The 24,382-nt window shown below is 53.9% G+C and overlaps 2 protein-coding genes across 8 annotated transcripts in view; one reads left to right on the top strand and one right to left on the bottom strand.

Moving 5' to 3' along the window:
- The window catches only part of KIF1C (kinesin family member 1C), a 26,799-nt gene extending 12,204 nt beyond the window's left edge, over window positions 1-14,595 (bottom strand). The window contains exons 1-17 of one of the 2 annotated variants that reach the window (XM_016931315.3): window positions 14,350-14,521; window positions 13,460-13,493; window positions 12,536-12,656; window positions 12,154-12,286; window positions 11,658-11,734; window positions 11,105-11,284; window positions 10,382-10,447; window positions 9,864-10,042; window positions 9,663-9,774; window positions 8,820-8,897; window positions 8,593-8,658; window positions 8,436-8,511; window positions 7,864-7,942; window positions 7,509-7,654; window positions 5,419-5,588; window positions 5,161-5,240; window positions 4,961-5,036 (exon numbers count right to left, since the gene is read on the bottom strand). In XM_016931315.3, the coding sequence (XP_016786804.1) occupies window positions 4,961-5,036; window positions 5,161-5,240; window positions 5,419-5,588; window positions 7,509-7,654; window positions 7,864-7,942; window positions 8,436-8,511; window positions 8,593-8,658; window positions 8,820-8,897; window positions 9,663-9,774; window positions 9,864-10,042; window positions 10,382-10,447; window positions 11,105-11,284; window positions 11,658-11,734; window positions 12,154-12,259 (1,491 nt within the window). In that variant the 5' untranslated portion in view covers window positions 12,260-12,286; window positions 12,536-12,656; window positions 13,460-13,493; window positions 14,350-14,521. Of the gene's footprint in view, window positions 1-4,960; window positions 5,037-5,160; window positions 5,241-5,418; window positions 5,589-7,508; window positions 7,655-7,863; window positions 7,943-8,435; window positions 8,512-8,592; window positions 8,659-8,819; window positions 8,898-9,662; window positions 9,775-9,863; window positions 10,043-10,381; window positions 10,448-11,104; window positions 11,285-11,657; window positions 11,735-12,153; window positions 12,287-12,535; window positions 12,657-13,459; window positions 13,494-14,349 lie in introns of both variants that reach the window. The other variant, XM_016931314.3, reaches the window with a different exon arrangement.
- On the top strand, window positions 12,963-24,382 carry INCA1 (inhibitor of CDK, cyclin A1 interacting protein 1). 6 transcript variants are annotated; one of them, XM_016931316.4, is made up of 7 exons: window positions 12,963-13,288; window positions 18,039-18,120; window positions 22,247-22,360; window positions 22,583-22,622; window positions 22,888-23,084; window positions 23,568-23,733; window positions 23,958-24,382. In XM_016931316.4, exons 1-7 carry the CDS (start codon window positions 13,243-13,245, stop codon window positions 24,105-24,107), a joined length of 795 nt encoding a protein of 264 aa, XP_016786805.4. In that variant the 5' UTR covers window positions 12,963-13,242; the 3' UTR covers window positions 24,108-24,382. The 6 variants fall into 6 exon arrangements, with proteins under 6 accessions (XP_016786805.4, XP_016786806.4, XP_016786807.3 ...); XM_016931317.4 differs by having other exon boundaries at window positions 13,207-13,288; window positions 22,933-23,084; XM_016931318.4 differs by lacking the exon at window positions 12,963-13,288 and adding an exon at window positions 14,653-15,010.

Genomic DNA, 24,382 nt, shown 5'->3' with positions numbered 1-24,382 from the left:
ACTTCCACTCAGCGGACCCCTGAGCACTCCCTCCAAAGTAGGCCTCCTGCATCCCTGACTGCCAATGTCCCCAACAACAGACCCCCTCCCGCCCCACCCCCACCTGCCAAAATCATTCACTTCCTCCACGTTCCTCCCAGTCTGTCTGAAATGCAACTTCCTCCGGGAAGTTTTCCTAAGCCTTCCATCAGAACACAAGACCCCTGCCTCTGCTGCAGAAGGACTGACTGTGGCCTTTCTACCTCACCCTGGTGAAGCGGTAGGCGGGGTACAGAGATGAGTCAAGCCCAGGCACTGCTGTCCAGTCAGTCAGGAAATGAGAGTCAGCTAGGGGAGGTGAGGCTTGGCGTGGAAACACCATTACAAGTGGGAAACGGATGCCTCATGGAGGAGTTTCTGATTGTCTCATGCCCTTGTTTAAGTTCGTTTATTCATTCATTTGTTCCCAGGGGGTTGAGTGCCACTGTGTTCTGGGAGGGACTCACATGCAAAGAGGAACAAAGTGAAGAACGATGGGATTTCAAGGGGATCAGGAGGACTTAATGGAAGGGTAACATGGGAGCCGGCCTTTGAGGACAAGGAGGGCGTGGACATGCACAAGAGCGCTCCGGGTGAAAGCAGCCTGGACAGAAGCATGGAGGCAGAAAGGAAGGGTACAGAAGGGAAACAGCACGGAGTCGAACCTCTATTTCTCTGGGAGCCACTTAACACTCAGAGCCCAAAGCTGTGTCCCCCACAGGTGTCTGTGTATCTTGTGCATCCGCCCTTCACCCAAGTGCTCCAAGGATCACTCCTGCGACACTTCTCCTGAGGGACTCCCATGCCCCTCCCTACACTGCAGTGTCAGGCCTGCTCTGGGACTGGCAAACGCTGATGGGCTCCGGAAGCAGAAAGCAATCTATCCCTGGGGAGAGGGAACACGATTTGAGGCGGTGCTTTTCAACTTTTTCTTCAGCCCTATAACTCTTTGTTCAAAATGAAACCTTCTCTAGAAGCCTAGGACATCAAGCAGATAAGCAAGAAGCCGCTCAGGCCCAGGCTGGGGGTGAGAGCCCCAGGGTCTGGTCCTGTCCCTATCCTCAGCCCCTGAGAAGGCAGCTCAGAACCAGGTTTGAATACCACTGATTTAAGCAATCCTTAGCCCTGGTGGTGGGGGTCTTAGCAAGAGGAGGCTCCCTCCAAGACAAACTGTAGTTTTTTCCTCTAAGACCCAACTATTCCCTATTGGAGCTACTCACACCAAACCCATTTCCCCCATGAGTCTAACAGTTCTCTCTTCTGGCTTCAGACCACATGGCTTTTAAACATGAGAAGAGTTCATCCTCACCACCTTGAGAAAAATGTAAAAGTGAACTACCTTAAGACACCTTCTCACCAATCACACCGGCAAAGAGAAAGGTCTTACTAAGCCAGAATGTGGGAAAGGGCGAGGGGAAATGGGCTCTCTTGTATGTTACCCTCGGGAGTATAAATTGGTATGGTTCAAAAAATTAGCCAGGAGTGGTGGTGGGCGCCTGTAGTCCCAGCTACTTGGGAGGCTGAGGCAGGAGAATGGCGTGAACCCGGGAGGCAGAGCTTGCAGTGGGCAGAGATTGCACCACTGCACTCCAGCCTGGACAACACAGCGAGACTCCATCTCAAAAAAATAAATAAATAAAATACAATAAAAAATAAAATAAATTGGTATGGTTATAATCTTCAGAGGGCACTTTGGCAATATAGATTTAAAAAAAAATTTTTTTTTTTGAGACGGAGTCTCGCTCTGTCACCTGGGCTGGAGTGCAGTGGCATGATCTCGGCTCACTGCAAGCTCCGCCTCCCAGGTTCACGCCATTCTCCTGCCTCAGCCTCCCAAGTAGCTGGGACTACAGGTGCCCGCCACCACACCCGGCTAATTTTTTGTATTTTTAGTAGAGATGGGGTTTCACCTTGTTAGCCAGGATGGTCTCGATCTCCTGACCTCGTGATCCGCCCGCCTCGGCCTCCCAAAGTGCTGGGATTACACGCGTGAGCCACCGCACCCGGCCTAGATTAAAATTTTACATGGCTACCATTTGACCCAAAATCTCCATTTCTAGGAATCTGCTCTACAGATAACACCCATTTGTACGACTATGCATTGTAGCCTTTTTTGTAGTATCAAGGAATGGGAAACAATCTGAATGTCCATCAGTGGGAAGCTGGTTAAATACATTATCCTACATCTACACAATAGAATACCCTGACACTGTGAAAAAAATAAAGGAAGCTTTAAAATAAGGTATGCAGGCCAAGCACAGTAGCTCACACCTGTAATACCAGCACTTCGGGAGGCCGAGGCCAGTGCATCATTTGAGGCCAGGAGTTTGAGACCAGCCTGGCCAACATGGCGAAACCCTATCTCTACTAAAATACAAAAATTAGCCCGGCGTGGTGGTGGGTGCCTGTAATCCCAGCTACTTGGGAGGCTGAGGCATGAGAATCACTTGAAGCTGGGAGGCAAAGTTTGCACTGAGCTGAGATTGTGCCACTGCACTCCAGCCTGGGCGACAGAGTGTGACTCTTGTCTCAAAATAAATAAATAAAATAAGGTATGCAACGACAACTATTAGAGAGGCCGTGAATGTGAGTAAATGTGTATAGTTCTATATAACATATGCCTGTACATGTGTTATAACATCTCCTAGACAGCATCTCTAGGAGAACATTTTTTCTTTTTTTCTTTTTTTTTTTTGAGACAGAGTCTTGTCTGTCACCCAGGCTGGAGTGCAGTGGTGCGATCTCAGCTCACTGCAACCTCTGCCTCCTGGGTTCATGCCATTCTACTGCCTCAGCCTCCCTAGTAGCTGGGACTACAGGCGCCCGCCACCACATGTGGCTAATTTTTTGTATTTGTAGTAGAGACAGGGTTTCACCGTGTTAGCCAGGATGGTCTCAATCTCCTGACCTCGTGATCCACCCGCCTTGGCCTCCCAAAGTGCTAGGATTACAGGTGTGAGCCACCAGGCCCGACCCAAGGAGAATATAGTAAGAACCCATAATGGGCCTGGCACGGTGGCTCACACCTGTAATCCCAGCACTTTGGGACTCCGAAGTGGGTGGATCACGAGGTCAGAAGTTCAAGACCACTCCGGCCAACATAGTGAAACCCCATCTCTACTAAAAATACAAAATATTAGCCGGGTGTGATGGTGTGCGCCTGTAATCCCAGCTACTTGGGAGGCTGAGGCAGAAGAATCATATGAACCCGGGAGGCAGAGGTTGCAGTCAGCCAAGATTGCACCGTTGCACTCCAGCCCGGGTGACAGTACAAGACCCCGTCTCAAAAAAAAAAAAAAGAAAAAAGAAAAAAAGAACTCATAATGAAGGCTGCCTCTGAGGAGAAACTTAAGGGTGGGAAGGATGGAGAGTTACTTTTTTTTTTTTTTCTATAACAAAATGCTGTAAATTGGAGACTTTTCACTGTACACACCTTTTAGAACTATTAGAATGTTCTCTCTGGTGTGTATTACCTTTATAAGAACAATTAAAACAAGAACCCCCTCCTTTGGTCTCCAGGCTTTGGCAGGTGGCATCTCTGCAAGCTCTCCAAGGAAGAAACCTCCACCCCACCAGTCTCCCCAATCCTTTCTGCCTTTTCTCCATCCTTGCAACCGTGGTGGAAGCGGCCCAGCTCCAGGTACGCAAAGGTGGCTGGAAGCCATGCTGAGCGCATCCGTAGCCCCTCTTTCCACCTAGGTGTGGCTGGGTCCCAGAAGAGTCTGGATCCCTCAGAAGGACCCCAAAGCCCCAGGGTACCCAGCCCCAGACAAGACCCCAGACAAGCAGCCTCGCCTACCGCCCACAGCTCTTTCACTCCCTCACTGTGGCTTGGGCCAGGCAAGGCAAAACCCCTCTCCTCTTTTCAGAACAGGGGTTCAGTGATCCCTGCTTGCTTAGTCCCCCAGATGGACCTGACTTTACAAAACAGAGAGGAGCCTTCTTCTGGTAACCCATCACCTCTTCCAGGCAGCCCCCAGTGACACTGTCTGGCTCAGAGCACAGTGTATCTGACTTAGGGCCTGATCCTCTGCTGCTTCACACCATGGTCCAGACGGGCTGGGCTGGTTCCCTGGTGGAACTGGAAGTTCATGCTCTGCTCAAACTGGCCTCTGCACCATCCCTTCACTGGTATGCACCGGTACAGCGGTGCTGGCTGTCTATATCCAGTGTCCTTTCTGACTGGTCAGTCCCTATGCCGGATGGTTATTAATATTTGGAGTATCATTCCTGCCTCCACCTGAGCCTGACCTCTCCCACCCTGCTCCTTCCTTCCTTTCAGCAAAGATTTATTAGGTACCTAAAACCTGGCGGCAGGCACGTGTCAGGCACTGGCGTGTCCCACTCACCCCAACATGTACCCCAGGCTGTTCAACCTCATGTTGGCCCTACTCCTCCATACTTCCCAAGTCCTGTCCATCTTTCAGGTTCCACTTTCCAAACCACCTTCTCCAGGAAACCAGTTGCAGCATAGCTCCAAGCTACACGGGTGCCTCCATCTATAACCAACCCCTCGCTGCACTGGCAACCACTGTCTTACAATGTAGTGCTCATGCCTCCTCTATTCCCTTTAGTCTTGTCTTCCCAAGTTATCCTTTTGAAAAATAGATTTCTTTAGTTATCTTTTTGAGCATGCACAGAATACAAAACTCAAATGATACAAAAGCATGCACAGTGCCTCAGTCTCTATCGCAACCAACCTCCGATTTCCCAGGTCCTCTCCCTCTCCTGAGGCTGACTGTTGAATGGCTGGAGGGAGAAGGCAGGGATGACTAAACAAGACGGAGAGGAGGTGGCAGGGGAGGGGACAGAAATGATGGAGGGACAAGCCGGGGACCTCAAAGGGAGCGATCAGGGACAGCACTCACTACCCTGCACCTGCTGCCTCTTTTCTAGGCATCCAGAGAGCTCTCTAGGCCTCCTCGCTCGATTCCTCACTCACCTTCTTTGGAGAGAAGACGCCCACAGTTCCCCCATCCTCCCGGACGGCCACCCCCATCTCAGCCAGCAATGCTTCTCTGTGGGCAGAGGAGAGGCAAATGTCAGTCTTACCTTCACTGCCCGTGACCTCCTTCCCTGTGGGGTCTGACCTCCCCCGTGGCCTCCAACTCCACCCAGGACCCCAACTGTCAGCCCTCACACCTCTCCATCCTCAGGGCTTCTGTCTTGCGTAGCTTCTCCTCCCATGTCTCGTTCAGCTCAGCTATAATCTTCTCTGTCTCCTGGGGGTGTAAGGTGGGTAGGTTTCAGGATGGTCTGGGACAAGCAGACCCAGGGTAGGGACAACCTACCCTGGGGCCATGCTACTCCTAGAATTCCTTCTTTCTCAAGCTTGACTTTGGAGAAGTAAACTCCCAGGAATGCCCAGACCCCCAGCCCTTGCCAGCTCCAGCTTCCCACCTGCAGCCTCTCCATGGCTTCCTCAGGCCCAATCTGGGGCTCCGTGTTGGGGGAGAATGACGGCTCCAGCTCCCCATTATGTGTGGTGGGTGATGAGGGTGAAACTGGAGCCGGGGGAGATGACACAGCTGGCAGGGCGCCTCTGACACTCCCTTCTTCCGTCTTCAGGCCTGGGAGGGAGACAGAGGAAAAAGAATGAGGCTAAGGAAAGAAGGAGCTGATGAGAGACATCCAGGAGACCAAGAGCTTCACAGAGGACCAGTCTGTAAGGACTACAGAAGACTGCTGGTCAGCCTCCTACCAGGCAAGGAGCCCTCCTACTGCAGCCATGGTAAATGGGCACCCAGTCTCTCAACTTGAACTCCAGGGGTGGAGAGCTCATTACTGAAGGAGGCGGCCAGTCCTTTCCACTATTAGATGATTTGCACCATCAGAAAATTCTTAGGTGGGGCTAGGTGTGGTGGCTCACACCTGTAATCCCAGCACTTTGGGAGGCCCAGGCGGGTGGATCACCTGAGGTCAGGAGTTCGAGACCCGCCTGGCCAACATGGTGAAACCCCGTCTCTACTAAAATACAAAAATTAGCCTGGTGTGGTGGCAGGCACCTGTAATCCTAGCTACTTGGGAGGCTGAGGCAGGAGAATCGCTTGAACCCAGGAGGTGGAGGTTGCAGTGAGCCGAGACCACGCCATTGCACTCCAGCCTGGGCGACAGAGCGTGACTGTCTCAAAAAGAGAAAATTCTTAGCTGGGCCGGACACAGTGGCTCATACCTGTAATCCCAGCACTTTGGGAGGCCAAGGTGGGCGCATCACCTTAGGTCAGGAGTTCAAGACCAGCCTGGCCAGTCTAGAAACCTCTGTGTCGAACTTTTTTTTCTGAGACGGAGTCTTGCTCTGTCGCTAGGCTGGAGTGCAGTGGCTCCATCTTGGCTCACCACAACCTCCGCCTCCTGGGTTCAAGTGATTCTCCTGCCTCAGCCTCCCGAGTAGCTGGGATTACAGGCGCGTGCCACCACACCTAGCTAATTTTTGTATTTTTAGTAGAGACAGGGTTTCACCATGTTGGTCAGGCTGGTCTCGAACTCCTGAACTCAGGTGACCTGCCTGCCTTGGCCTCCCCAAATGCTGGGATTACAGGCGTGAGCCACTGTGCCAGGCTAAAACCCCCGTCTCTACTAAAAATACAAAAATTAGCCAGGTGTGGTGGTGGGCGCCTGTAATCCCAGCTATTCGGGAGGCTGAGGCAGGAGAATCTCTTGAACCCAGGAGGCGGAGGTTGCAGTGAGCCAAGATGGAGCCACTGCACTCCAGCCTAGCGACAGAGCAAGACTCTGTCTCAAAAAAAAAAAAAAGAATTCTTAGCTGCGCTGAGCTGAAACTGGTCCCACGTCATGTGTGCTGGTGTTTCTAGTTCTGCCCTCTGGGATAAAAAGTCCTTACTGCTTTCTCTTCTGCAAGAAAATCCCTCAAATGTTGGAAGGCAAACATCACTAGCTACCTTATCCTTCTCTTTCCAAGAACACTCATACTCCCCACACTGTGCCCTTCAGCACCCTAACTATCCTCAATGGGATGATCTCAAGACTGAATGCAGGGTCCATTCCTGACCGTCAACATGGATTACACATCCTCTGATTTGGACACTATTTCCATCAGTGAGGCTGAGCATGACATACCAGAAAGCACTCCACTGAGATCTGTTAGGCTATGGTCCACTTCAACTCTGACGTTTTGCAAGAACTTCTGTCAAGAAAGTCACCCAGTAGCCTAGCCTCTTAACAATTTACTGTTTGACCTGTAAGCATATATTGCCATTTTTTCCTGTAACAGTCATTTTATTACTTCCAGGAGCCTGACAGGTCCCTCTGGATCCTCAATCCTCATCCTCCCCTAGAGAATTAGTCCCTCCCAGCTCTGTAACATCTGAAGACATACGTTCCCTCTCCACATCTGTGTCCACGTCACTGAGCACATGAAAGGTTTCATAGTGTGTGGTCCCTCCCTGGCTCCAGGACTGGGCAAAGGCAAGTGAGGAGGGATGGGGTGGGCCAAGGGGCATCCCTGAGCTGCCCCTCCCTGGAACCTCGACCTTCCAGAGCAGAGGCTGACAGTCCCTGAGCCATCAGCAGTTCCCGCAGCCGGGCTACTTCCTCCTGCAGCTCTCTAATCAGCCGGGCATTAGGGTCCTCGTTGATGATGGCATTGCAGCGGATTTGCTTGGTGCGGTCGGCATACCTGGGTGACAGAGGAGCAGGGTCGGTGAGGCCTGGGGGCAGGCGACCCTTGGTCTGCTGTTTCTCCTTCCCCCTCTCCCAGGTCTCAAGATATTGTGGCAGGGCTCAGGCATCTCCCCCGTCTCACGAGCAGGGTCCTGAGCAACTCGCCTCTGAACTCCTGGCACTCTTCCTATGCTGCCCCATCCCTGCTAGAGCCAAAAGCCTCACCTGAGGGTGCTGAGAGTCTCCTCGTAATTGATGTCAGCAGGGCTCAGGGCTGCAATCATGGCTGTGCGTGAGTTCCCACCTGTGAATGGAGTGCATGGAAAAGCTTTAGCTGAGGGAGGGGCCAAGAAAAGTCAGACCGGGTCATAGGGCTGGGGCCCACTGCCCAGGCAGGGGTCTTACAGGGTCATGGTCTGAGGTAGGGGAATCTAGCGGGGTGGAACTAACCATGACATCTGGTTATGGGAGGGAATGAGGTCAGGGAGATATATCTGCAGGACAGTCACAGAACCATGGAAGGGGGATGAAGTCAGCAGTGCAGCAGTGGGTGTGAGATCAGGGATCAGGGAGGGGTCATGAGTAGCCAGGTCAGTGAGGCCCTTGGCTTGATGGGAGGGTATGGCTTTGTTCTCAGCATCAGGAAATCTTCAAAGGATGTTCCCTTTGAAGGGTCAGGGGGAGAAGTAAGACAACGGGATTTGGGATTCTCGGCATAGCAAGGGGATTTGTTAGACATATCAAAAGAGTTTGTGGGATGTGTCAGGGTCGGCAGAGAAAGAGGAAGAGGCCCTCACCCAAATTTTCCTTGAGCAGCCAGGTGAGCACAGAGTCCCTGTAGGGGATAAAATCCGACTTCCGCTTCTTTGATTGCTGGGGGATAAAAGGAGGAAGGAGGTTAGGGTGGGTCACTCCCCTTTCCCAAGCCCCTTCTTTCCAACACCCAGGTCTCACCATATCTGCAAGGGCCGAGATCACCTTCCCTAGTGTAGTCAGGGACTTATTGATGTTGGCTCCTTCCTGGAAAAGGATGAGGAATGTGGGGATGAGACCCTCTTCTCCCAATCTGATCCACTTCCCCTTCCTACCTCCCCAGTGAGAGTCTCAGGTTCTGACTGGAGACCTCCACATACAGCCCACAACACTGCCCCACAACAAACCACCCTCTGAAGGCCCCTCACCTTCAGGCGCATGCCCCGGGCCCCTGAGGAGTCGGCTCGCTCACTCCCAGCGAGGTCCACCAAACTGATCTTACTGACCTGGGGTCAGAGGAAACAGGCAGGAGATAAGGTGCGGGTGGGGGACGGGGCAGGGAAATCAGGGAAGCACCCAGCAGGAATGTGGGCAGCTGGCAAGGGCTAGAGAGAGCCAGGAGGAGGCGAGGGAGGAGGCCGGGGGAAACAGAATACGTGACAACAGTGAGACGGTGGTTACTCACTCAATTACAAATAGCTACAGGCCCACCGCAGGCATGGACAAGGGACACACAGGGGATCCAAGCCCTGTCCTGGGTCTCGTAAGAACAGCCGGGTGTGGTGGCTCACATCTGTAATCCCAGCACTTTGGGAGGCTGAGGCGGCTGGATCACCTGAGGTCAGGAGTTCAAGACCAGCCTGGCCAACACGGCGAAACCTCGTCTCTACTAAAAACACAAAAAAATTAGCCGGGCCTGGTGGCGCATGCCTGTAATCCCAGGTACTCGGGAGGCTGAGGCAGGAGAATCACTTGAACCCGGGAGGTGGAGGTTACAGTGAGCTGACATCGCACCACTGCACCACTGTACTCCAACCTGGGTAACAGAGCAAGACTTTGTCTTAAAAAAAAAAAAAAGACAAGCAAACAGTAGAGGGGGACAGACTGATCTGACGGAAAAACAGGGTAGGGGTGGGGCGCGGTCATGGTAGTCCTGAGGAGGCACTCAACCCAGCATGGGCAGGGAAGGCCCAAGACCCTTCTACCATGTCACTGTCCCTGTTGCCAGGGGAGGTTGCATCTGGCGTAGGAGGGGAGGGGGGCGATCCCACCTTCTCCGAGTCCAGCCCCGTGAGCTGGTCATGGCAGCGCTGTGTGAAGACGATGGTAAAGACGGCATGGGAACGGCTGCTGGTCTCATTCATGTTGGTGGCAGCCACAGTCCTTAGGGGCAAAGAAAGCAGTCACTGGATCCTGCCTCTCACCTTCCCAACCCTGGCCCCCTTGCCCTCTGCTCCATCAGCCTGCCTCACCGTGCTTTATTTCCACAGTCCATGAGGTCAGCAATGTCTGCGTAGGAGGTCACAGCCAATTTGGACAGGTCCTGCACGTACGGGCCCAGGATGGGGTGCTCCCGGACCCGCAGAGAACCCCGACTCTTGGGGTTCAAGAGGTCTCGTACCCGCTCACAGTAGATCTCCATATAGCTCACCTGAGTGGGAGAAGCAAATGAGAAGTAACAAAACTAGCAAAAACAATGACAACGCAACTTAATCTGACTCCACTGGACATGATCCAGGTGACTGCAGCTAATACACAGTGCGAAGCATTCTGCAGATGCTAGCTCAGCGACCTGCCCAACAAGCCAGGAGGTGCGTCCGATCAATAGCGTCTCCCAGATGAACATATGAAGCTGAAGGACAGAATCACTGCCCCAAAGTCACAGTCAGTAACCAGCAGAGCCAGGATTAGATCCCAGGCTGTCTGATTCCAGTGACAGCCCTCAGCAGTCTGGACCCCTCTCAGCCCCGCCACCAAGACCCGGGCTTACCTCCACAGAGTAGGATAGCTGAGCACTCTGGTTCTCACTAACGCGAGAGAAGAGGTCCTCACAGAGCTGGAGGGGGACACAGGGAAATACAGAGAAGCTCCTGTTCAGGGCACACCTAAAGTGTCCAGCCACAGGCCAGGCCCAGTCCCAAGTGACCCCATTTAACCCTTGCCACAGCCTTGAGGGAGCGGTTATTCCCATTTCACAGATGGGAAAACAACCTTAGAGAGGTTCCCACTTGCCCAAGATCACAGGCTACCGTTCAGCCAGCCAGGGTACAAACCCCAGGAGTCCTGACTCCCAAGCCCGTGTGCCAGGTTGCTATGCTGGACAGCCAGGGACAATTATGGTTAACTCCGTTATCCCAATTGGCGTTTCTACAGTTAACACTCTGCTGGTGGTACACAAGCCTGCAGGAGAACTATACTCACAAATTATTATGAAACCAAGTAAAACAGTAGTAAGTCGTAAAACTGGCGCTCGAACCCAAGGCTCACTGATGCCAAAGCCCTGCTCTTCTCACTGAGGCTCGTTGCCACTGATAGGGGCGAAGACCCTCCCACCCCAGAGGGTTGTCCAGCTTGCAGTCAACCTCTATCTCCCATCACCAATGGCCTCAGAGCCAGGTCTCTGTTCCATAATCCTCAGACCCTAGTCCTTCCTTCCTCAGAGGGCAGCTAAAGATGCTCCTGCCCTGGCTGCCCCACCAGGTCCTAGGCGTACCTGGGGCACGATGCCCTGCTGCCCTGGCTCCTGCCGCCCCATCATGGTATAGGATTTCCCAGCCCCGGTCTGCCCATAGGCAAAGATGCACACGTTGTAGCCTTCAAAGGCGTGGAGCAGCATCTCTTCTCCAATGTCCCGATACACTTGCTGCTGAGATGCAAACTGGGGGTCCTCCATCTAGGAGAAAGTGGGGGCAGAGAAAAACAGAGTAACCCTGGATGTCTTTATCCTTCGTGTCTCTGTCCCAAGAGTCTTGCTTCCATCACTGACGATTCCCCAAATGTCCTGTGTGCCCTCCCACCCTCATCATTGTCCTTACCACCCCAAGGATCCTATCCAGCCCCTGCTAGTCCTAATTACCCCAAGGGATTCCGCCTTCCTGTCGAGGCCTCAATCACAGCCTAAGGGTCCTACCACCACCACCCAGGATCATCCTCCCAATTCACCCTGACTAATCCCCTGGGGGTCCTATTTCTTAACATGTCCCCTCCCCAGGACCTAAATCCTCTGTCTCTCACTGCCTTGCTCTTCCCCCAGCCCAACAACCCACCGAAGTGTGTGACCAGTAGGAGTAGTCAAAGGTGAAGCTTTTGGGGGCATCCTTGCTCTGTTTAGGATTGATGATGGCTGAGGGGCAGGAGAGGGTAAAGGAAGGAAAGTCAAGGTCAGGTATTCCCAGTCCCTGCCCATACCCCAACCAGCCCCTGGAATCCAAGCATCCCACTCCTCACCACTGTCCTGACTCTTCTCTCCCCTTTAATATTCCCCACCCCCTCCAGCCACCAAAGCTAATTTTGGCTTCCTAGGACCCGCCCCCACTGAGCTGCCTCCCTGGATTGGGCAATGGAGGGCTTCAGGCCAACATTCCCCCTCCCAGGGACTGGGAACACGGGAAAGGCCAGCCTGCCCCAGCCCCCGCCCTTACGACTAGCACCTGCTCTGTGCCCAGCATTACCCTCCTCTTAGTTTGGCCCAGCGGGACTAGTCTGTGTGGTGGGCCCGGCCTTCCCTGCCTGTGCCCAGCCAGGCCCCGGGGACTCACTCACAGGTGGTGTTGCCCTGCATGCTGACCACACACTTGGCATCCTGGCTGGTCTCACGGGCGTTAAAGGGCCGAACCCTCACTGCCACTTTCACCGAGGCACCAGCCATAGCTCCAGACACTCCTGCCCTCCTCAGCTGGAGGACAGAGAAAGGAGTGGTGGGGTCAGAACCACTGCAGGGACCCAGACATTGCCTCCCAGATTCTTCCCGGAACCAGTCTCTTCACATCTCCCCCAGAGCCACCCAGCCTCTCAAGGACCCAGCTCTTATTCCCTTGGCTTTCCTCCCAAATGTCACTGTCTTGAGAGACTCCCAAAGGTATTTCTGCCTCTCTCCCCAGTCATATTCCAGCTTGCAGGAACCTGGGCGGTCTCCCCCAGTTACCTGGCGTCCTGGCCCCAGACCAGGGGGGCTGTATCAGTTCTGGCTGCCACCGGCCCTCGTAGGGGGAGCCCCATCCTACTCCTGGGGCCTGGCCACACCAGCTGGGGCTCTGGGAGATACCCTGGTTGCGGGGGAAGAGTTGTTAGAAGGCACCTGTGGTTCCAGAGACCCGTCTGGGGTTCCCAGGTTGGAGGGCCAAGGTTACGGGGGGAATAGCAGGAAAAGTACGGACAGCTGCCCCTCTGGAGTGGCTGAATGCAATGTGAATCCAAGGGCAGGGACGGTGATATTTTTATTCCTTGTCACTCGCAAATGTACTGAACGTTCAGATAGAGGACAGAGAGAGAAAGAGGCTGGACAGAGGGCAATTCAGAGAGAGGGGCACATGGGCAGAGACGTGAGGGTGGCGGGAAGAGAGAGAGGAGGGGCAGAGAGTCACAGACACCAAGAAAATTAGAGAAATAAGACAAAAGGCAAGCCTGAGGTCATGCTATGAAGGAAAGAATGGGAGAGGAAAGGAGGAAGAGACACAGCACAGCAAACACACGGTGTTAAAGAGGCAGGGTGGGGAACTCCGGCGCCAAAGCACAAACTGGGAGCCCAGAAGAGAGACCAGAGAGGAAACTGCAAATGCAAAACCTGTCCTCAAATTCCCCCACAGTGTCGGCAAGGGAGAATCCAGTTTCCACCTGAGGCCCACAACCTCCATGCACCAGGCCGGTAGTGCAGATGGGCAAAGTCCAAGGACTGTAGGTAGGGCCCAGGACTGGGATCCACAGGGCCAGCTGTGTGGGCTCTAAGCCCCTTGCCCAGCCCCCAGCACTTCCTCCTCAGGATCCGGGACAATGGGCAGGGGAGGGTGGGGTCATCCTGCAGCCATCAGACCAACCCTCAGGCCTCCACCCTTGGGGTGCCCAGAAATACCTGTGTTTGAGGGTAGAGGGTCCCTGGGGCCTCCCTAAAAGGGAGAAAGAAAAGGAAGCCGGCTGGCTGGTGCCAGCCCCAGCCTGGGGCTAGTGCTATGGCGTCCACTGCCCTGGGGAAGGTGCCAGGCTGGAGCCCAGGAATGTGGGTGATCGGGTGCCCACACCCTGGGAGGAGAGGCTGAGCAGCCCACGCCCACGGACAACAGGGAGGAGGACCACGAAGGATAAGGGATGCGGAGCCCCCTCCTGTGGCCCCAGTGGGCCCCAAACTCCTGTCACGCTGGGCCTCCCCTCACCAGTCTTCCTGGGCAGAGCATGGGAGGGTGAGGGGCTGGTCTGTCCCAGGACAGGAAGGGAGTAGCTGGAATCACAGAAGCTGGCTCAGGAAGAACAGCCCTGACCCCCTAGACCCTGACCAGGGGAGGGAAGGACACTGGTGGGGACAAGCGATGGTGACGCCGTTGCTGCACCTAATGGGACAGGGATGGGGTGGCACGGCTGGGGGCCAGCGGGGTAAGGGAATAGAGGTAGGGACAGGGGTCGGCCGGTGCAGCTGTGAAGGAGCCGTGGGGTACAAGGAGGATACTGGGCGGCTGGGGTGGGGCCGACCGGCCCGAAAGGGGGTCTTGGGCCACCTGCACCTTGCCCACCCGGCGGTTCTCACACAGGTCCCCGCCCGGCCTCTCAGGGCGGCCATGCGGACCCGTCCTCCTGTCCAGCCAGCCGGCGGCCGCCCGGGCCTGGCACCTCTCTGCGCCTCCGCGCAACAAACAGCACATGATCCCGACTCTTGAGCCTAGATCGCGCCGCCGGACCCCGGCTCCCCGCCCCCCAACCCGGCACATTCCTCCGCGGGCGTCCCTTCCCTCCCCCTTCCCCAGCCCTCACCTCGGCGCGGCGGGGCTCCCGGAGCAGCTCGGCGGAGAGGGACAAGCTTTCCGGGAAGCGTGAGGCGGAAGCGGGAAGGATCTGGGGCCGGTTCGGAGCTGCCCCCGCCCCTCGCCGGGTGCCCGGGCGGCGGGCGGCGGACTCGCGCCCCGGGGGCGGCAGCAGTAGCGGCGCCAGCGGCCGGCGCCCGCCCGGGCAGCGCGAGCTGGGGCGGGAGCGAGGGGCGGGGGACGCGCGAGCGCGCGCGGAGGGGCGGGTACGCGCCGTCCCGGGAAGGAGCCGGGAGCGACCCGGGCTACTCTTGTTAAAGGGGCAACGCTCCTGGCCTGTGGGGCCCAGCGAGCGGGAACGTGGGGACCGAGCTGCGGACGCAGAAGGGCGAGCAGACGCCGCAACCCAGGAGGGTTGCAGACGCCTGAGGAACAGGGAAACGTCGGGGGCTGACCCGCGGGGGCACCCAGGCCCCGGCCCAGTTCCCGTCGCCGCCGTTGGAGGCGCGTCCAGGGGGCGGAGCCTCCTGCCGAGGCCCGCCCAGAAGGTGGCTCCGCTCAGGCCCCGCCCTCAGACGAGCACCGCCCGCCGGCTCCTCCCGCGGCTCGAATTGCAGTCTCTCTCCTCCCCGCCCCGCCGAGTTCTAGAATTCGCCGCGCAGCTGCTTCAGGTGCTGGGGCCAAGTGCGGCCGGCCGTGGCGCGGCCACTCGGGCGCTCTGTCCCCGCCTGGCCCTCAAGTTCGGCCGCCCTGGACGCCGCCTGAGGCCCAAACAACCCCTTCAGGCCCGGGTGCCGCCTAAGGCCGGAGCTGCCCTCTCAGACCCGGGGCGCCCCTCAGGCCCCAGCCTGCCCTTCAGCCTGGGCCCACCACCTCAGGGCCCCTCTCGAGGGAAGCAGCCCCCAGTCGTGCCCTCGGGCGGGGCTGCCCGGAAGGTCCGGCCACGCCCGGTCCACCTGTCGAGGGTCCCCGTCGCCCTTTCAGGCGCAGGCCGCGCCCTCCGGCCCGGCGCTTCCCTCCAGCGGGGCTCCAGGCAGCCCCTCAGCCCCAGCCGGACCCTCGGGTCCTCATCCACCCTCGCAGGCCCAGGCCGTGGCTGCCCCGAAGTCAACTGTGGAGGATCCTTCCTGGCTTCCTTCAGCTCCATCCTGCCCTTGGATCTAGGTCACCCGCTTGGACCCAACTATCTGAGGCCCGAATGCCCCGCAGCTCCCGCTGCTCCCTCGCGTTCTGCTGACCCCCCTCCGAGTCAGGACATCCCCTTTAGACCCCACTTTAGGCCCTTTCAGCCCAACTCCAACTAGCCCCGTCTGCCGCTTCCGCACGGTATACTTCTCTCCGCTTTTGACCTCACCTGCTTTCTCAGCCCATCCCTAGTTCCCTTGGATAAATACTAGTTCACCTCTACAGTTCCAGCTGGCTGCTTCTGTCCTTCGGGAGCCTATGTGCACTCTCTCCTAACTTATCTAGTATTCTTTTTTTTTTTTTTTTTTTTTTTTTGAGACGTTGTCTTGCTCTGTTGCCCAGGCTGACCTCGGCTCACAGCAACCTCCGCCTCCTGGGTTCAAGCGATTCTCCTCCCTTAGCCTCCCGAATAGCTGGGATTACAGATGCCTGCCACCACACCCGGCTAATTTTTGTATTTTTAGTAGAGACTGGGTTTCGCTGTGTTGGCCAGGCTGGTCTCGAACTCCTGACCTCAAGTGATCCGCCCACCTCAGCCTCCCAAAGTGCTGGGATTACAGTCTTGAGCCACCGCGCCCGGCTTTTTTTTTTTTTCTTCTTAGAGACAGGGTCTCACTCTGACGCCTAGGCTGGAGTGCAGTGCAGTGGTGCGATCTTACCTCACTGCAGCCTTGACCTCCCGGGCTCAGATGACACTCCCACCTCAGCCTTCCGGGTACAAGCGCAGACCACCACACCTGGCTAAACTTTTTCGTATTTTGGTAAAGAGGGGGTTTCGCCATGTTGCCCAGGCTGGTCTCAAACTCCTGGGCTCGAGCAGTCCACCCACTTCTGCCTCCCAAATTGCTGGGATTACAGGCGTGAGCCAGTGTGCCCAGCCTTAACTGCCCTTTCTCCCCACCCCAACTGGCCTTCAGGTCATCTTTGGCTGTCCCTATATGCAACTGACCTCCCTGCTCACCTTCCTATCCACAGGCATTCCCAACTGCCCCCTCCTTCCCTGTCACCAGTTGACCATTATGTCCACACTTAACTTTTTTTAATTTCTTTTTTTATTTTGTTAGAGACAGAGTTTCACTCTTGTTGCACAGACTGGAGTGCAATGGCGCGATCTCAACTCACCGCAACCTCTGCCTCCCTGGTTCAAGCAATTCTCCTGCCTCAGCCTCCTGAGTAGCTGGGATTACAGGCATGTGCCACCATGCCCGGCTAATTTTTGTATTTTTTAGTAGAGACAGGGTTTCTCCATGTTGGTCAGACTGGTCTCGAACTCCCGACCTCAGGTGATCCACCCGCCTCAGCCTCCCAAAGTGCTGGGATTACAGGCGTGAGCCACCACACCCAGCCAACTTTTTTTTTTTAAATAGAGATGACGTCTCTCTGTGTTGCCCAGGCTGGTCTCCAACTCCTGAGCTCAGGCAATTCTCTTGCCCCAGCCCCGCAAAGTGCTGGGATTACAGGTGTGAGCCACCGCACCCGGCCCACACAATTAACTTTCACTAACCACTCACAGTTGATTCATTGAGAACCCTCAATTCTGTCACTTCTCTTACCCCCAAATGCCTCCACCCCACCCAGTCTCCACTGTCATCATTTTTCAATTTCATTGTCCCATATTGCCAGTTGTCGCTTAACTGCCATCTGTAAATTTCACTTATTCTGCATATTTAGCTTCAGAAGATTTGCTTTCTCCTTTATCTTTTTACCACATCCACTTTTCCTGTGCTGTCTTCAACCTAAATGTTCAATTAATAGTCCAGCACTACAAATACCTTTTTTTTTTTTTGAGACAGAGTCTTGCTCTGTTGCCAGTCTGGAGTGCAGTGGTGCAATTTCAGCTCACTGCAACTTCCTACTCCCTGGTTCAAGTGATTCTTCTGCCTTAGCCTCCGGAGTAGCTGGGATTACAGGCATGCGCCACCATGCCCAGCTAATTTTGTATTTTTAGTAGAGACGGGGTTTCTCCATGTTGGTCAGACTGGTCTCGAACTCCCAACCTCAGGTGATCTGCCTGCCTCGGCCTCCCAAAGGGCTGGGACTACAGGCATAAGCCACCGCGCCCAGCCGCTACAAATACCTTTTAAGTTCTCTCTTTTTTCAGCATCCATACCTTCTTTTTCCAATCTCTAGATCTGCTACTGGCCTCATCCCTACAGACATTATATGAATGAATGCCTTTTTTTTTTTTTTTTTTTTTTTTGAGACAGAGTCTTGCTGTGTCCCCCAGGCTGGAGTGCAGTGGCGCGATCTCGGCTCACTGCAACCTCCGCCTCCCAGGTTCAAGCGATTCTTCTGCCTCAGCTTTCTGGGTAGCTGGGACTATAGGCGCGCGCCACCACACCCGACTAATGTTTGTATTTTTAGCAGAGATGGGGTTTCACTATATTGGCCAGGCTGGTCTTGAACTCCTGACCTCATGATCCACCCGCCTTGGCCTCCAAAAGTGCTGGGATTACAGGCGTGAGCCACCACATCCAGCCCGAATGAATGACTTCTTTTCCATTATCCTCCCAGCACCAAAAAGGAGACTAACTACCCAGCCCAGTCCAGTCATGCAGGTGCAGGATGATGGAGTCAACCTCATCCCCTTTGCCAAGTGAGTCCTCCCACTGGGTGGGGAGCATGGGGATGGGGTGGAGGGGATATTGCATGCCTGGGTCCTTCCCTAAGAGGATTAGGAAATAAAGAACGGGAAATGCAATGCCTGGTCTCGGGATTGATGATTCATTAATTTATTCAACAAATAGTTTGAACACTACAATGTTCCAGGGACTGTATTAGGCACGGGGGATTCAGCAACTAGCAGGATAGGGGTCCTGCTCTTGTAGAGCTTACATTCTAGAGAGGGGAACACAGAATGTGCAAACAAATACAATTTCAGCTAATGATGGGTACTATTTAAAACATAAAACAGTGGGCCAGGTGTGGTGGCTCACTCCTGTAATCCCAGCATTTTGGGAGGCCGAGGCAGGCGGATCACCTGAGATCAGGAGTTCGAGACCAGCCTGGCCAACATGACAAAACCCCATCTCTACTAGAAATACAAAAATTAGCCAGGCACGGTGGTGCTCGCCTGTAATCCCAGCTACTTGGGAGGCTGAGGCATGAGAATTGCTTGAACCCAGGAGGCAGGGGTTGCAGTGAGCCAAGATTGTGCCACTGCACTCCAGCCTGGGCGACAGAACAAGACTCCATCTCAAAAAAAAAAAAAAAAAAAAAAAAAAGGCCAGGCACGGTGGCTCACGCCTGTAATCCCAGCACTTTGGGAGGCCGAGGTGGGTGGATCACGAGGTCAGGAGATCAAGACCATCCTGGCTAACAAAGTGAAACTCGTGTCTACTAAAAATACAAAAAAATTAGCTGGGCGTGGTGGCGGGCGCCTGTAGTCCCAGCTACTCGGGAGGCTGAGGCAGGAAAATGGCATGAACCCAGGAGGTGGACCTTGCAGTGAGCCGAGATCACACCACTGCACTCCAGCCTGAGTGACAAAGCGAGACTCCGTCTCAAAAAAAAAGGCCGGGCCCAATGGCTCATGCCGTAATCTCAGCACTTTGGAAGGCTGAGGCGGGCAGATCACCTGAGGTTGGGAGTTTGAGACCAGCCTCACCAACATGGAGAAACCCCATCTCTACTAAAAACACAAAATTAGCCAAGTGTGGTGGCGCATGCCTGTAATCCCAGCTACTCGGGAGGCTGGGGCAGGAGAATCGCTTGAACCCAGGAGGCAGAGGTTGTGGTGAGCTGAGACCGAGCCATTGCACTCCAGCCCAGGCAACAAGAGTGAAACTCCGTCTCAAAAAACAAAAAAAACAAGGTCAGGCGTGGTGGCTCACACCTGTAATCCGAGCACTTTGGGAGGCCAAGGCGGGCGGATTACCTTAGGTCAGGGGTTCAAGACCAGCCTGGCCAACATGGTGAAACCTCGTCTCTACTAAAAATACAAAAATTAGCCGAGTGTGGTGGCGGGTGCCTATAATCCCTGCTACTCAGGAGGCTGAGGCAGGAGAATCACTTGAACATGGGAGGCAGAGGGTGCAGTGAGCCGAGACTGTGCCATTGCACTCCAGCCTGGGCGACAAGAGCGAAACACCATCTCAAAAAACAAAAACAAAACACTATGCTAAGTGTGGTGGCTCATGCTTATAACCCCAGGACTTTGGGAGGCCAAGGTGGGAGGATTGCTTGAACCCAAGAGTTTGAGTCTGCAGTGAGCTATGATTACAGCACTGCACCCCAGCCTGGGCAACAAAGCAAGTCCCTGTCTCTAAAAAGAAAGAAGGGAGGGAGGGAGGGAAAGAAGGAGAGAAAGAAAGAGAATGGAAGAAAGAAAAGGAAAAGAGGGGAGGGGAGGGGAAGGGAGGAGAGGGGAGGAGAGGAAGAAGAAAGAAAAAATAAATAAAACAAGTATAGGCCGGGTGCGGTGGCTCACACCTGTAATTACAGCACTTTGGGAGGCCAAGGTGGGAGGAATGCTTGAGCTCAGGAATTGGAGACCAACCTGGGCAACATAGTGAGACCTCATCTCTGATAAACATTTAAAAGAATTAGCCAGGGATGGTGGCACACGCCTGTAGTCCCAGCACTCAGGAGGCTGAGCAGGAGGATTGCTTGAGCCCAGGAGTTTGAGGCTGCAGTGAGCTATAATTGGGTCACTGCACTCCAGCCTGGGTGACAGAGTGAGACTGTCTCAAAAAAGAAGAAGAAAAAAACGGTTTGGATTTTATTCAGTGGAAAAGTTTTAAGGCAGAGAGTGACATGACCAGCCTTTTTTCCTTCAACTTTTTTTATTATGGAAAATTTCAAACAAACACAGTAGAGAAAATAGTATCATGAACCCCATGTACCCTTTTCAGTCAGCTTCAATAATTATCATTGTATGGATAATCTTTTCATCTCTATACCTATCTAGCCCCCTATTTCTCAAATTCTTTTGAAGTACATCTCAAACCTTATATTATTTCGTATGATCATCTCTCACAGTTCTGTGCAGAATATATTGTTGGGGGATGGGAATGGAAGCAAAAAAGGGGGGAAGAGACCATTGCAACAGTCCAGGAAGGGGAAGATGACCTGAAATATATGGTGGTAGGAGTGGGAATGATAAGGAGTGGTCAAATTCAGGTACACAGTATTTTAGATGTAAAACCGACAGGAACTGCTGATGGATTAGATGTGGGAGGTGAGGGAAAGTGAGACATACCATGTTTTTGGTCTTAGCAACTGGGCATTTGAGTGCTTTTCATTGAGGAGGAAGGTTGGGGAGGAGATGTTGAGTGGAGCCCAGAGAGGAACCAGGGCTGGATATATAGATTTGGGAGTCATCAGCTTATTGACAGCATGGTACTGGGTGAGATCACCTAAGAAGAGATGAAGACAGAGAAGATAAAGGGCCCCAGGCCTAAGCCCTAACATACTCCATTTCTTAGAGATCAGGAGGGCAATCATCATTCAGCCTGTGGGGTTTGGAAGTGACGAGCACTGTTCTCAAACAGCTCTGCACACTCCTATTTACAAGGATATCAGTCCTTTTGAGATGGGGAGACAAATGAGGTAAACAGAGGTTCTCTCCCCTGGATCCTTGCATTGACCTAAATGAATCCTATCTGTCATATAACCTGAGTAGCCAAGGCCTTCCTCTTTAACAACTCTGCTTGCTAAATATTACCTTCTCTAACTATGAGGTATAAAGCAAGCTTGTCCAACCTGCGGCCTAGGATGGCTTTGAAGCAGTCCAACACAAATTCATAAACTTTCTTAAAACGTTATGAGATTAGGCCGGGCACAAGGGCTCACACCTGTAATCCCAGCACTTTGGGAGGCCGAGGCGGGTGGATCACCCGAGGTCAGGAGTTCAAGACCAGCCTGGCTAACATGGCAAAACCCCGTCTCTACTAAAAATACAAAATTAGCCGGGCGTGGTAGTGGGTGCCTGTAATCCCAGCTACTCGGGAGGCTGAGGCAGGAGAATCACTTGAACCCGGGAGGTGGAGGTTGCAATGAGCCGAGATCGCGCCATTGCACTCCAGCCTGGGTGACAAGAGTGAAACGGTCTCAATAAATACATAAATAAAATAAAATATTATGAGATTTTTTGCAATTTTTTTTTTGAGACGGAGTTTCTCTCTTGTCACCCAGGCTGGAGTGCAATGGCATGATCTCGGCTCACTGCAACCTCCTCCCAGGTTCAAGCGATTCTCCTGCCTCAGCCTCCCGAGTAGCTGGGATTACAGGTGCCTGCCACCACGCCTGGCTAATTTTTTGTAATTTTAGTAGAGACGGGGTTTCAACATGTTGGCCAGGCTGGTCTTGGACTCCAGACCTCAGGTGATCCACCCACATCAGCCTCCCAAAGTGCTGGGATTACAGGCATGAGCCACCGCGCCCGGCCAGTGTTAGTGTACTTTATGTGTGGCCCAAGACAATTTTTCTTCTTCCAATGTGGCCCAGGAAGCCAAAAGATTGGACATCCCCGATATAGAGCTTAAACTCCGTGAGATCTGAGGGTCAAACTATAGCCAATCTCTACCCTCAACCCAGCTTCAATTTCCTTTCAAAGCAGAGGCCTTACCACCTTCTTCAGCTAAAGTGGTTAAGAGAGGACATGGCCCGAGGGAACCCGGGCAGCTTTATAGTCCCATGGAAAGATGGCCCCTGAATCCTTGGGATGAGTAGACTGCTGTAAGGGAAGAGCCAGACCCGAGCCTACCTTGTCCTCACCTCAGGTGTTCCAGGGTGGTCAGCCGATCTCCACCCCCAAGGTTGCCTTCCCAGAGCCTCAGACCCATGCCCCAGCGTTATGGAGATGTCTTCTGGAAGAACCTTAATCAAAGGCCCAGGTGAGTAGAGGAGAAAATGGAAACTAACTGGATGTGGTCTTAACTGGATTAAACTACCATAAACCCATATAGCAATAGGCCCTAGTCTGGGGTTAATTTCCCACTGGCTGGTGGACATTGTAGCTCCTAATGACAGAAAGGAGGTTGGGAGAGATTATTAAAGAAGCAATATGGATGGACATGTCCCCTCTGCACTTATAGCCCCCTTTTTGTTCTTCACAGCCCCACTTGGCTGGAGGAGCAGCACATTCCACCCACGCTGGTAAGACAGACCCTCTGCCGTTCAGCATTTCTCTGTTAAAATTGCACCCACTGCTATCCTGTCCCAAGCTCTCCTTATTACCGCTTCCCTCTGTTATTCCCCAACCAGTGCACTGACCAGGCCTTCCTTTCTATGAATCAGTCATCATGTTTTCGAGATCACAGGGGTCTTCCCAAGACCCCAGACTCCCTACCTAGTTCAATCCAAGCTCCCTTGAGAGAGCCAGTTCTTTTTTCTAGCTCTTTTTCCCCATTCTCTGGCACAGAGAGCCACTGGTTGCTCCCAGCTTGGTCTGTATCCTCCTGAGCAGCTCCCACCCCCTGAAATGCTTTGGAGAAGAAAGAAGAGGAGGCCATGTTTGGAAGGAATGCAGCAGCAGGGCCTTGGGGGAGTCCCCGCCCGGGTGAGGGCTGTCACTTACCACCTGGAGGACCTAAGAAGGCGTCAGAGCATCATCAACGAGTAAGGAAGGGAGACATCTGGGTTCTGGGAGTCATGCAGGATTTGGGGGCAGAACAGTTTGAGCTAAGGAAGGGGTTGACAGCTTTGAGGGGAGGTTTGAGGGGAGCTTTGAGGGGAGGTTGCTTGGAAGGAAGCTGTGGGCTTTGGTATGATTGAAACAGATTTCTGTAATATGGAAAGAAGGAGGGAACTGCAGTAAGGAGGATGAGCCACATGAGCTGGAAGGAGTGGAAAGTAGATCACTGAAGACAGGAAAGCAAACCATAGAACTGGAGGACAGTGGGGAGGTTGGGGTCACCTCTGGGTTCCTAGACAATATGCTTCAGTCTGAGGGGAGCAGAAAATTGGGAGTGGAGGGTTAAAGGTCAAATGACAACTCCCTGGAGTCCCAGCAGGAAGTATTTCAGAACAGAAAGGTGAAGAATGGAGAGACAGGAAGCCTGGCCTCCAGGCACTTCTCTCCTCAGCCTAAAGTCTCCACAGACTGAAGAAGGCCCAGTGGGGCAGCTCTGGGGCTGCATCTGAGCCAGTGGTGCTTGGCGAAGAGGGCTGTGGATTCCCCAGCACCAATGAATACCCTGATCTGGAAGAGGAGAAAGCAACCTATCCACAGGAAGAGAACCGTTTTCTCACTCCTGGCAGGGCCCAGGTATTGTTGGAGTGGAACTGGGTGGAGTGAGGGAGTGATGTGGGTCTCTGGTCTTGCATGGAGATGCAGAAGCTGAGAGCCAGGCTGGAGAGCTGGATTTGAGAGAAACAAAAATAACGTAGGTGAGAACCAGAGACTTCGAGGTACCTAAGCTTGGGTACTAGGAAATCTGGAAAGAAGACCTACTTTTCCATTTTCTTTTTCAATTTCTCTCATCTTGACAGCTGCTTTGGTCTCCCTGGAGTCCCCTGGATCAGGAGGAGGCTTGTGCCTCCAGGCAGCTGCACTCTCTGGCCTCGTTCAGCACTGTCACAGCCAGAAGGAACCCCCTTCACAATCCCTGGGGGATGGAGTTGGCAGCGTCTGAAGAGTAAGGAGAAACTACCGATGCTGAGAGGCTGGTGGTGCCCCAGGGACCCAAGACTAGTTCCGTCACTAGAGTCACCCTCATTGCTGACATGAAGGCGTTTCCCCTTCCTTCGTCTCTCCAACTGCCTTTCCCATCCTCTGAACTAGGCATTAACAGCCCCCCTGGGCTCCCATCTCAACCCACCGCTCTCACAGGAGCACCCCAAGTCCTGTTTTCCTCCAGGCCCCGCTCCTGGCCTTGTATTCTCTCTGCTCTGTTATTAAAAAGCAAGCAAGTGGA

This window comes from Pan troglodytes, chromosome 19, assembly GCF_028858775.2.
Source record: "Pan troglodytes isolate AG18354 chromosome 19, NHGRI_mPanTro3-v2.0_pri, whole genome shotgun sequence".
Lineage (NCBI taxonomy): Eukaryota > Metazoa > Chordata > Mammalia > Primates > Hominidae > Pan > Pan troglodytes.
The sequence above is the reverse complement of the archived record's forward strand: the minus strand, read 5'-3'. Positions and strand labels throughout refer to the sequence as shown.